Below are 13,199 nucleotides of genomic sequence, written 5' to 3'. Positions count from 1 at the left end.
TATAGTTGACTGTGTACTAAATGCTTATTTGATGTCTGTGAACTCAGCTTTCTTTTAATAAAAACAAATTTTTATTATTGGCTTTAATCAGATGTAAAGAGATGCTCAACTCTCCTGTCATTGGAAATGGACGAGCTGCTTACCTACCCAACTTTGACATTTGTCTGGTTCAGGTAAGTTTTGACCTTTCGCAATTGGAAAACTGGAACGGCCAGATTGAATTTCTACCAAAAATATATGTGAACGGAGGGATTGGGAAAAGAGGCTAGAATGTAGACTTTAATGGAGGAAATCAATCATCTTTGTACACCAGTTGTTTGCTGACACCATGGTATTCATTAAAAATGTTGGAAATTTTGTACTTCACGTCAAGTAAATCTAAACTTAACTTATTTAACTTAATTGACATTAGGTAAATAATTGATATTTGATAGATAGATTGATGTACTCACCTTGAAATTCCTTGCGTGCCGCACTCACCGACGTTACAATGTTCGCCACATGACCCAACACCGTCGCGAACAGCATCAGTCCGAATAGCAATTGTAATATCACAAAGACGTATTCACCCTTCGATCTGGGCTTCGGCAAATCCCCGATCGTCGTTAAAGCTAACGTACACCAATAATAACTTTGTAAATATTGTTTAACTACATCGGCCGATTCGGAGTCATGATAGACCCAATTTCTCGAACCGAATCCATTGTTCTTATGTATAATATGATACAGACATCCGTTCCAATGGAATATCACAAGTAGGTAGTGTATCAACGCTGTCGAACGAAATAAGTTCGGATAGTTTGTATGTCGTTCGGTACGATCCATAAATGCCCAAAATCTATAGATTTTCACCAAACGAAATGAACGCAATATCGAATTGAATCCGATTGATAGATATAAAAAATCCAATGGCAGCAAACATAGGCAGTCAATGTAGAATGTTGTCGAATTCATATAGTGTTGTCGCAATTTTGTCGCATCGGTTTGTAATACACCATCCTCCAAGTAACCGGTACGAAAGTGAAAGAATATATCTATGAGATATAAAAAATCGGAGAAATAATCGAGACAAAACCAAATGGCAATCGTTCGTCGATTGATCTCTTGAAAGGCGAAACGATAGATTATCACCCAGAAATTATAGAGGAACGCTAACGATACAACCATGGACCAGTAGTAGCATAGACGCCCCGCTGGATCGAACACAAAGTGGAATTTACGCGAGGCAGTGGCGGCACGAAATCGTTGCGAGGCGGTTCGATGTGGTTGCTGCTGATGATGTGACGCTGCGGACTGTTGTTGTTGTGTAGATGATAAATGTGATGCATGTGACGGTTGATGGTGCGCATGCGACACCGACGCCGAATGGTGTAGCTGATGCGACGATTGATGCGATTGTGAGGGGCCGCTATGCGGCGGGGCAGTGGTCGTTGAGGTACCGGAACGTGAGCGGGGATATCTGCAAAAAGCGAGAGTGTGAGAGCGTGCGAGAGAAAGAGAGAGGGAAACAAAATTTAATTATTAATTATGTATGCGCTGAAAAGCTATTAATGTGAGTTTTCATTGAAATTCAGTGCATTTTAAATTACCTTCATGCATACACCTGTGACTTAAGCTTTATTGAATGCGTAAGCTTTCATGGGTTTTCAGTTAATCCTTTAGTTCAATGGAGGACGTGTTACATATTTGTATATACTAGACATGCTAACTTCTCTATATTAGAAGATATGTTGGTATGTTTGTTATATTGTGTGAAGTCTTATCGATTTTTCTATATAAAAGCGGTAAGTGAATAGAAGCTATAAATTTATAGTGGATTTAGTGCGCCGCACTAAAATATTGGTATGCAAATTGCACGCTTAGCATCGCTTTTGAACGGCGAAGGTAGTGAAAAGTTGAAGGAAGAGCATGAGTATGCTATAAATATGTCACGACATAGAAATGTTGAGTAAAACTATTTTTCTTAAACTGCAAGACGCTGTCTTAATCACTACACTGAAGTCGGATGGGATCAGTGGGTGAGTATTTTGATTCATTGCTTCAAATCTTGTTCGAAAATCCAAAATACAAAGGAAACCAAAGGAAATTACCTTACGAAAGATTTGGTTTTAAGGATATTTCATTAGAGTAGCAATCATTTACTAGCGGATAGTCGTTTCATCGCAATATTCTGTGTTATTCTTCCTTCCAAATGGTTTTTAGAATAATTGTAGTGTCAGAAAACACGACGAAAAATGTCTCCATTGAAATTCTATTTTTTCATATTTATATGGTAGTTCACTTCTAGTTTGGCCTCTTTAACTTATGCGAGTAGTGTTAGTGTCATCTATTGACAATACTGAAATTGGTTTGTGACCCTGCTAAATTTTAAAATATTCTATTCTGAACTGACATCAATTCAACCATAACCAAAATCTGGAACAATATTTTCTCATACTATTGTGGAATGGTTTGCATATTGTGCACATTTCCTAAGGGGTTGGATTGCCGCTCCTTCACATCAGCTTGAGTTGTGTGATGCTTTAGCAACATAAATTGACAGTTACGCCAATTTGTTGCCTCTCCAGCAATATAGTGAAACGTTAAGTGATTGAATAAGAGAGTAAGTATGTAACAGTGAATTTATATTATTACTCGCCTGGGGTGAACACCTCAATCATGTATATATGTATGTATGCATATACAATGAGATAGGATAGAAGCAATGAGAAAGAGAGACAGTTGCTGATATCACTGACAATGAATTTCCTTACAAAATTGTGTGTAAAAGTTACATTTTCGAATTGCGGATTCAAACTACTTTCCGATAACCGCACTCCAACCAAAATATTTACATAGCCATATACATACTATATATATATATATATTTATACATAATTAATAACACAATTAAAATTTGTAATGAAATACGCACCTATCAGTGCCGTTGCAGAAATTCCCGCTAAATTGATTACTCCCCGCCAAACCGCCGGCCAATGTGTTGTCTTGTGAACTGCGCGCCGTCGCTGAGCGTTGCCACGAATCGAGTAACGGTTGCTCGCCGGACATCGTTTTCAGGCGGCCGCGAGATTTGCGACGCTGTTTGTTGCTGCTGTGCAGTAAATCCATTTCGGAGGCAGTGCTTACAGTGGCCACATGTGGATTGGAGGCACGTGATGCGCATGGTGTGGCGAGGCTGTCGTGTGATGTAAAGAAACCTTGCTGTGAGACACTCTGACCGAATTTCGGCTGTGGCATGCTAAATTTCGATCCGAGATCTGTAAGGGAGAACAGGAGACACAATGCTCGATTAATCATGGAAAATTTTGTAAATTTTAATAATAAAATTTCACTGTGTTGAAACTATTCCAACCGAAGTGTTTGGGTTTATGAAGGATGAATTTGATTTTTTTATTATATTATATGGTTATTAGAGTGATGTGAATAGGGTTAAAATGACTTATGAGGTAGTAAAATCGAGTATTAGAATTTCTATGAATTTTATGAGGTGAAAGAGTGATTAAAATCAAATAAAAGAAGAAGGGCTATTCAGACAATCGCTTAATTGTATCGATTAGTGTAGGCAACTTACTAATTGCCTCTATTAAGGAATATCTGAAATGCTTATGAAACTAAATTAACCGAAATGAAATGAAGTATAATTATGTCAAAATCTTTTCCTAAATTAAATGATGATGAATGCATAAATTAAATTGAGTGGAAAGCTTCACGATTTTATCGGAATTATTATAAACAAGAAAAACGCAATCATCGGCTGCACTGAACTTATATAAGCTCCACAGCTGTGATTTTATAATATTTAAGGGGAAAAAAGATCTTTATATTGATTATTTCCATAGTGGTCTGATCTGATCAGTTTCTTCAAATGTTGTACTGTTATCTTGGACAATAATTCGTGCCGAATTTCGTGAAGATATATTGTCAAAAACATATATCTGGGGGATGGGGCCACTAATAGAAGTTCACACAGGTGAGGAAAGTTCTCTGAACGCCATTCACTTGGAAGTGGCCAGAAGCGAATCTTTTACATATGGCTTACAGCTCACGACGTCCGATCTTAGACTAAGTGTACGCTGCGTATCCCAAACATCCGTTTGAAGATGGGTTAAATTGAGAAGGCGAAACATTCCTTTCAAGGGTTGTGCGTTGGGTTTGGGACCCGCCTCGTAGAAAACACCCCCCATAAAAAGAACAAAACATCCTCGGATTAGAGACACCCCGTTTGATGTTCACTGAATTAAGAGACAGCGGCCGCGGAGGCCAGGGCATGTGGTCCGAAAGGCTGAAAGCACTCCAGTTCTCAGAGAAGTTGACGTAGTACCTGTAGCAGGAAGTGAAGGAGGACTTCCACTACGTTGGAAACGCCAGGAGAAGGACCTGGCTACACTTGGAATCTTCAAGAACTTTTTTTAATGGCTCAGTTCAAACTAGGACAACTATATTATATTGTGTAAGAATAACGGCGATTCCCACAAACTCTGGGAGAAAAAACTGTGTGAAAAAATTCGTCACAATATTTTAAAACCCGAGGGACTAGTTCGCATATATACAAACGAACATACAAACAGACGGATAGACTTTTTGGAGTATAATTATAACAAAATTTGAAGAAAAATTCTCTTAAAATATAGTTTTTAAGAACATAAAGAAAGAGGATGGTATTAATAGGTTAAGTTGGAATATTTAAAGTGAAACAATAGTATGAAAAATATATGTAAGCTTTCATTTTTTTAAATTTTATGCGTGAAATGAACTTTGAGCTTAATGAAAGCTTTCCAATGAAAGCTCTTTAAAATATATCTCACAACAAATGCAGGGGAATGCATATGAGTATGATGAGTGAATGCGTTTAGACCACTCAGCTTTCAGCTAAACACCCCAACACACTAAAGTGATTACAACGCTTACCAAGAAAGCTCTGGCGATCGATCGAGAAGCGACGCAGGCTACCTAAATCGATATATTGTTCATCGCCCGTTAAAGTTGGCGTAATCGATAACTCAGTTGTGTGAAATCCCGTATTACTTTCGCCACCAGCACCAAAGCCGCTGCGACTACCAGCCGCACCCACAGCACCGCCTCTATTACCACCACCCCCGCTGCCGCTTGTACTGAAGCAGCCCAGCGTGTTGCCATAGAAACTACCATCTAATTCGGCCATTTGCTGCTCGTTCGCCGTCAGCGGTTGTATCGAGCGAGAACTATGATCCCGGTAGAGTGGACGTGGCGATGGCACCAAATGCCGCAAAGTACCGTTCAGCGAGAGACGTGGCTGCATTATCTCGGGAAAGCTGGCACGCGGTCTTTGCGAGTTTTGCGGCTGTCGATTGAGTGAAAAATAATTGCGTGGCTGTAAATGTGAAGAGGGCGCCACGCCACTACCACTGCCAATGCTCAGTGCCGCCAATGTTTTTGCCAACAATATTGTTGCTCATTTTTAAGCGTCGGATCGATGCGGTTTTGGCTTTGAATATCACTCTTTTAGTTTTACTTTTAATTGCTTTCGCTTTGCTTGTGTGCGGCGCTGAGCGCTCCGAGTTTCCGGTTGCCTCTTGATTATCTGCATCCGTTGTTATTGCTTCTATTGTTGTTGTTGTTGCTGTCGTCGTCAAGTAAGCGTGCTTCGGCTTGCCCAGCTTATGTGTATGGCGTTGCCACTTCGACGTCGCTTGACCACTTGCTTCCGGTTCGTCCGCATCTAAGATCCGTTGCTCGTCATTGTGACTATGAAAATAACCGGAAATTGGTGAAGTTGGTGGTAAGTCTATTTAGTTGTTATATGGTTTAGTTGTTGTTGTTGTCGGAATGATGATTGTTGCATAATAAAATATGTACGAGTAGTTTTGGGTAGCGATAAATGGTATTATTTGGTGCAAACGGAGTAGGTACAAGTAAAAGTGGGCGGGCAGAGAGGCGGGTGGGCACACATGAGCGCGTTTGTATATAAATACGAAGGGATTACGTTTACAAGGCAGTGCAATGGCGTTGAAGTTGTTGAACCATACATAGTGAGATGTCGTAAGATCATGATAAGGAGAGAAAGATAAAGAGAGAGAGAGAGAGAACTAGATAGATGTACACGGTAGGTGAAATGGTTACTCAATAATTCAGTTATTTGGTTTCTGCTAAGCAGGAATACTCTATCTACATTTACATAGGTGTAAGGTAATCACAGTAACAAAGTAGTAACGGTACAACAAATTCATATGGTGTACTAGGTGGGTGCAAGCAAGTTGGGAACAGGTGAACAGTTGGCTTTTTTTTATTTCTTCCGACGATTTGACAAATACCCGCACTTTCGGGGTGTTTAACAGGTGGCATACGACTAGAACACATAAAAGGTAATAACAACAACAACAAGTGTGGAAACAGCTCTTTAACTTTGTGGTGATAGCGGTGGATTTGGGCAGTTGCTGGTGGTGGCAGTGGTAACAGTAATGATGGGAATGCTAGTGATAGAAATTATGGTGGCAGTGTTGGTGGTGGGTTCACTCAAATACACAACAGTTGGACATGAAATGCAGTTTATACAATACATTATGGAGTTTTCTAAATTGATTTGCAAAGTGTATTCGATATTCGAATGTTTTCATTGTCACATATTCCATTAAATCCGCATCTATTTGCTTAACTCTATTTATTTGCAAAATATTTGACCTAAAATCAATTTGCTCTCAAACTATGCCATGCCAATAACAACAACGTGCAAATTTAAATGTGATTCGGCTTAAATAAACACACTAAAAGTTGGATAACGGTAAATTACAATTTGTGTAGTAAGGCACACACATACACAGAGACATTCATACAAACAAAAAACAAATATACATATAATTAATAATTTCTCTCCATTTCGCTTCAAAGCTCACATTATTATAATTAGCTTAATGAGAATAATAATGTTATCTGAATATTATTTGCTATATTTTATGTTAGATATGTTTGTTTTTAGAGCCAGTAATAACTACAGCTCCATTAAATATTAATAATATACTCAAATTATTATTTAAGCACTGCAGCGATTAGCTTGACGACTGTTAACGAGTTCAGCGAGCATTTCTTTGTATTTTATATAAAGTATTTACAATATAGATTTTTGAAGTCCCACAAAACACAACAATTCGATTTTCAGTTGAATTCCCCAGCAAATCGGATTTTTCAAGCTTAAAAATAATCGCATCCAAAGTGATGGTATTTCTAACCAAATTTCGTGTGCTGAATTTTGGAAAAGACTTATGGTAATTCAATTTTATCAAGTGGTACAAAGCCTTCAAAGACGGTCGAGAGATCGTTGAAGACCTGTTAATACTTTCAACTGATGAAAATATTAAAAAAGTGAGGGATGTGATGCTTGAAAATTGTCAGGTAAGTGTTAGAGAGATGGCACGAAAGCTCGTCACCACTCGCGGGTCTGTTCCAATGATTTTGGTGTATATTTTGGGTATGAAAGTTGTTCTTGCACGACTTGTCCCGGTAAAGCTGATTTTTTTTTTCAAAAAGAGTACGATTGTGACCGAAGTTGAAGCCAAAAAAATAAATAAATAAAAGAATACCATCGATCAATCACCGCATTCACCAGATTTCGCTCCGAGTGATTTCTTCTTTTTCCTCAAACTGAAATTGTCGCTCCGTGGAACTCGTTTTCAGTCGATCAAAGAGATAAAGCGAATTTTCCCGAAGGAGCTGAAGGCCATACCGAAAAGGGCTTATGAAAATTGTTTCGAGGACTGAAGAAAAATGTAAGCATAAGTGTATTCCATCTGATGGAGATTACTTTGAAGGCGATAAAATAAATATTGATCAATAATTGAATATTTTGCGTTTTATTTACAAATTTCGGGCACTTTTTCACAGTCTTCACTTTGTCACAATTTATCCAGCTGAAAACTGATACTTCATCAAAATTCTTATATAGTTCTTGAAAATATATTTGTAACAACAACAAGAGTAAGCTTTAGTCTGCCATACCCCTTGATAAAATTTTACTAGGAGAACCAACATTTTTTATGTGAAGTTTGATTTCCATACGTTTGGCAGTTGTTTGTTCATCTTTATTTATCGGTTTTTACCATGGAAAAAATTGAACAAAGAGTTTACTTGAAATATTTTCCGAAACATGTTCGAATAATTTTTGCAATTAATATTTGATTCAATATTCCCTCCTAAAAATTTTGCATAATATTCTTTGAATATCATACACTAATATACCATTGTTTTTAATAAAGAGATTTTAATTTCGTCGTCACAAAAAATTCACAGGAACAAGCCTTCTTTTGCACAAATTAACCCAACTTATCTTAGTAATGATAAAATTGAAAGAGCTAAAGAAAGACTGCTTAAAAATCAAATTGTTGGCATCAGTGAGATAGCAGAGAATCAGTATATCCCTTTTAAGTGAACTCAATCAATTTGGTTAATGGTTCATTCAAAGAACTATATAAGATTTACAATATTTTTTTTTTCAAAGAACTTGTTTGAATTCATAAGTATGATTCATTGAAACATACAACACAGATTACTTAAGCATTTTTGTAAAATTTTCGATTTATTTTTTTTTTCATTGTTTTAAAATGTTGCTCAAGTTTTAAACAAAATTTGCGAATATTCAATATAAATATACATATACGAGGGCTGCTATATACATAAATTCTGGCCTAGGGCAACACTAAGTGTTGCCAGGTGCAATCTGACATTTCCATTGGAAAGTTTGACATTTTTTAGCATAACATCACTCAGAACGTTTTGTCATTTAATCGTGAATTGTTTTATTTACAGGGAATTAAAAAATTCATCTCGGCCAAAAAATGGAATTAACTCGTGAACATTTTTGTGTGATCATTTTTCACAACTTTCGACGTGGATTATCACGACAAGAGTGCATCGATGAACTAAAATCTTTGTATGGCTATGAAGCACCATCCTATAGCACTGTGAAAAACTGGTACAACGAATTCAATCGTGGCCGACGCTCGCTCAAAGACGAATTCCGTGGAGGTCGTCCAAAAACAGCCGTTGTGCCAGAAAACATCGATGCCGTACGTGAACTGATAATGCAAGACCGTCATGTAACATACCTTCAGATAGAGGCATGCCTATGCATTTCTTCCACCAGCATACATTCGATATTGCATGAATACCTGGCCGTAAAAAAGGTTTGTTCTCGTTGGATCCCGCACAATTTGACAATCGCTCAACAAAAGGCTCGTGTGGATTGGTGTAAAGAAATGATGAAAAAATACGATCGCGGTGCTTCAAAAGACGTTTATAAGATCGTCACAGGTGACGAATCATGGATCTATGCGTATGAGCCCGAAACAAAAAAGCAATCGACAAAAAAAAATTAAAAAAAAAACCATTTTCATTGATAAATATGCCTATTTACATTATTAGGCCAGAAATATATATAGCAACCTACGTACAAGTATAACTGCCTCTTCTACCCTTAGCATATATGTATATCTATAATGTACTGTGCCTCAAAAAATCCAACCGAAAATAATGCTATTCCATAGTAAGACAAGTTTCGTTAAAAGCAGTCGGCTAATGGAAAATAATCGTACATAAATAAGAGAGAATAACATTTTCTCGCCTCAAATAACGGTTGCAATTGAATAAGGTAAATCTATAAGTATACATTTAGGCGTTTTAGCTGGGTAATTTGAAACTGATATAGCTCCGAGCCAAATACCCACACTTACACACCTCCACACATAGGCGTTTCTATATGTGCATGCAAATAAATGGATTTTCTGAGAGGGTGCCGTTTTTGCAATTTTAAATTTTTTCCCTTTTCTTCGTTATTTTTCCTTCTTTTCACTTTTTTTTGCTGCGTTCACCTGCAGGGTTAAGCTCAACAGCTTGTCTTCGGCTTGACTGCCTACAACGCCCCAGAGCAATTACTCTGCAGGTATGTGCGTCTGAACATTTGCTCGCATGCGATAATTTTCGCGTTGCGTTGTTTACGCGCGCACACACTGCCATCATTAAATATTTATTTAATTTTAACAGCCTTGGCAAGATGTAGGCGCATTCGACATTAAACTGGGGGAACTTTACTATCCCAAACGTAGACACACATCTACAACTTATATGTTTGTTTGTATGTGTTTGCTCGTCTATGCGAGCGCGTGCGTGAATATGCTAAGTGAAATGTTCTTACCTGTCGAAATAAGAGTAATGAGCGGTTGGGGGTGCCATTAAATAGCTAGCAAGCAGAAATAAACATGGCTTAAAGCTGTTGAAAGCCAGGCAGCCTTAAATTGGTAAAATGGCTCTTTCGGCCTGAAATATAACACCAAGGAAATTGAATACTATGAGAGGATAGTGATATTTTAGACGATTTTATGTTTTGTAAGTATTTCTAACAAGTCTATTTATACATTTAGATTTTTTTAAGGAATGGCTTTGAGTACTGTGAATAGAAAAGTGTGTTGCAGGCCTAAGCAGGTTGAGCTAGTTGAAAGGGCATTTCGTTTATTTGGTTTTTGTATGAGTTCTTTATCTGTGTAGGGTATTCTAGCTTGGGTACAGCCGAAGTTAACATTTTTGCTTGTTACTACTATAGCAGATAACGATATTTTTGCAACAAGACTCGGACTTTTTTCGACTTTTATTATGAGAAGAGTTATGATATGTAGCAGATATTTATAAAATACAGTGTGTTGAAAACATCTACTTTTCGAACGCATTCAAGGAAACAAAGTAGGTGTCGTTAACAGAACTGGAATAAAATTCTAAAAAGTCTCCCATTTGTGAGATATAGGTCACTGAAACAATTATCGGTTTTGCGCTTGGTATTCCAAAAAACAGGTTCATAGAAAGTCTCTCCAAATATGAACTCTTAGTTATAATAGGAAGGGTTTGCGCCTTATTGTTTTCCCTTTTTGTCTTTTTAACAGATACAAAAACTCAAATCTCACTACCAACTACTTGAAAAAATATCTCATTTCATACCCAAAATATCTAACAAAATCATTCGAACGGACTCGCGAAGGAAGTCGAGCTCTCTTGCCATCTCTCTAACACTTGTCTGATGATTTTCAAGCATCATATCTTCCTCTTCACTTTTTTTAATATTTTCATTAGTTGAAGAAGAGAGGAGAGACCAGGCATATCTTCAACGATCTCGTCGACCGTCTTTGAAGGCTCTTTACATTCATAGACTTGTGTTTTTGTTAAACTTGAAACACCTTAAACCTTTTCCAACAATCGCAACAATTCCGCAACGAAATTTGGTTAGAAATAAAAAATTTGATGGTTCTGTAGCTAAAATCTATTGCCAATAAAATATTGTTGTTTTTGTCTGCAAAAATAGGCAAATAAATAAAAGAAGAGATAGACGACCTTCTCAAAGTATGCTCCCTTTCGATAAAAGAGCACCTCAGCACAATAGCTTCCAATACGGCATTTGCTTGAAGATCGATTTATTTAGCAAATGACTTCTTTTTTCCCAAAGGTGGAAATAACGACACGGCACTTGCCTTAATAGCCAGATCTCCAACATATTCACTAGCAAATATCAAAAGGCTGGAATTATGAAACTTTTTTATTTATATTATATTAATCCATTTTTTCCTGGAATAATTTTTACGAAACATCTGTTTCAATATTTACATTTTCACCGAGCCATATGTAAACAAAGCGCAGAGATGATAACAAATTTTAGCACAAGTGAGCAAATTTACTGTCTAAGAGTCAAACAAGCAATTTTTTGTTCCTCTTCCAAAGAAGTAGCAAACATTTGCTGCAAACAAAATTCTAATAACTTAAGTTTTATTATGATACTAGTGGATCGGGCCACGTGTTCCTGTGTTATACATTTTATACTATTACTCGTATAATAAACTATTCAATAAAGTGAAAATTTTATTTACGAATAAAGGCGAAAACGTTTTTGTCGGTATAAGAATCCAAAGGATTGTACTTGAGGTTTAATTTTGAATATGTTCATACAAATAAATTTCATTGGAAAAAATAACGAATTTAAGGCTGCTTTCTCAATGTCTGGTTACCAGCCTTTCTGTCCAGTTAATAGAGTTGTCCGCTTAATAGAGCGTCCATTTAATAGAGCTTTCACTGTATTTTTTTATTTATGAATGATTTTTACTATCTTATCTTCTATGTTGGTTCTCACTGGACACAGTGTGCTAAAATTAATTAAAATCGGTTCAGTAATTTAGAGGTCCATCGCGGACAAATAAGGTGACAAGTAATTTTTATATTATTATATTTATATTTATATTTATATTTATATTTATATTTATATTTATATTTATATTTATATTTATATATATGTATAAAGAAGACTATTTATTCAAACAATAATCTAGTCTCTTTTGGTACTCACTATCGCACTTGAAACACTATTTCTGGAATAAAACTAGTACGAAAATTTAAAAATTCTAAATTTTTCATATTTCGATCAGTTGTGCTTTCAAAAAGACCATATTGAAGTTTCATATCTCAAATAGTTTTCGAATGACAGCCATTTAAACGGGAGCGGCTCAGTTCAATCAGCTGCATTAGTTCACTTTAAAATGTGTGTTTTTGGAAACCAATTTTTTTAATTTTCTTCAGTGATTAGTCGGAGACAAAAAATTGAATTTTTTCATATAATTTACCGTCTGTTTAACAATCGAATTTTAGCAACCGGCAATTTTGTCAATGTTAGATTTTTTTCGTAAATTATAGTATGGACAATATCTTCTACTAGAGAACTTTTGTTTTTTAGGTTTTATATAACGAGAAGGCAGGAATCACAACAAGTCAGTGATCTTAAGGGGTTACATGGGTTTACGGATTTCAAAACATCGATTTTTTATTGTTTTATTAAATTCCACAACACCTCTAGAATATTGTCAATTTTTAAGTTTATCCGAGTAATAGCTTCGGAGATACAGCCTTGAGAACTTGTGCTAGGCTAAGTGCGCCGTCTTTAGCTGTGAAGAAGCTGTGTTTTTGAAGTTGGTTGGCAAAATTTATCGAGAACTACTCAATCAATTTTCATGAAACTTTACACAGGTCTTTGAAACACCATTCTAAAAGACTTGGATGAAGGATTCTTTTTTTGATTACAACTATATCAAAAAAAAAAGATGTCTCGAAATTTTCATTTTTTTTGTAAAAATGTCTGCCAAAAATCCAATTTTCAATTTTTTTCCTCCGTCCAAGTTCTAAGCTAAAGTTTTAACTAAAAGGCG

General features: G+C 36.3%; 1 protein-coding gene across 1 annotated transcript in view; it reads right to left on the bottom strand.

Moving 5' to 3' along the window:
- LOC126756878 (uncharacterized) overlaps positions 1–13,199 on the bottom strand; it is a 349,030-nt gene that overhangs the window by 68,519 nt on the left and 267,312 nt on the right. The window contains 4 exon segments of the mRNA XM_050470364.1: positions 453–1,459; positions 2,915–3,257; positions 4,909–5,399; positions 5,401–5,764. Coding sequence (XP_050326321.1) covers positions 453–1,459; positions 2,915–3,257; positions 4,909–5,399; positions 5,401–5,764 — 2,205 coding nt within the window.

The sequence above is a fragment of the Bactrocera neohumeralis genome, chromosome 4, assembly GCF_024586455.1.
Source record: "Bactrocera neohumeralis isolate Rockhampton chromosome 4, APGP_CSIRO_Bneo_wtdbg2-racon-allhic-juicebox.fasta_v2, whole genome shotgun sequence".
Classification (NCBI taxonomy): Eukaryota; Metazoa; Arthropoda; class Insecta; order Diptera; family Tephritidae; genus Bactrocera; species Bactrocera neohumeralis.
Note: the sequence above shows the minus strand (reverse complement) of the source record. Positions and strands in the feature narration are given on the sequence as shown.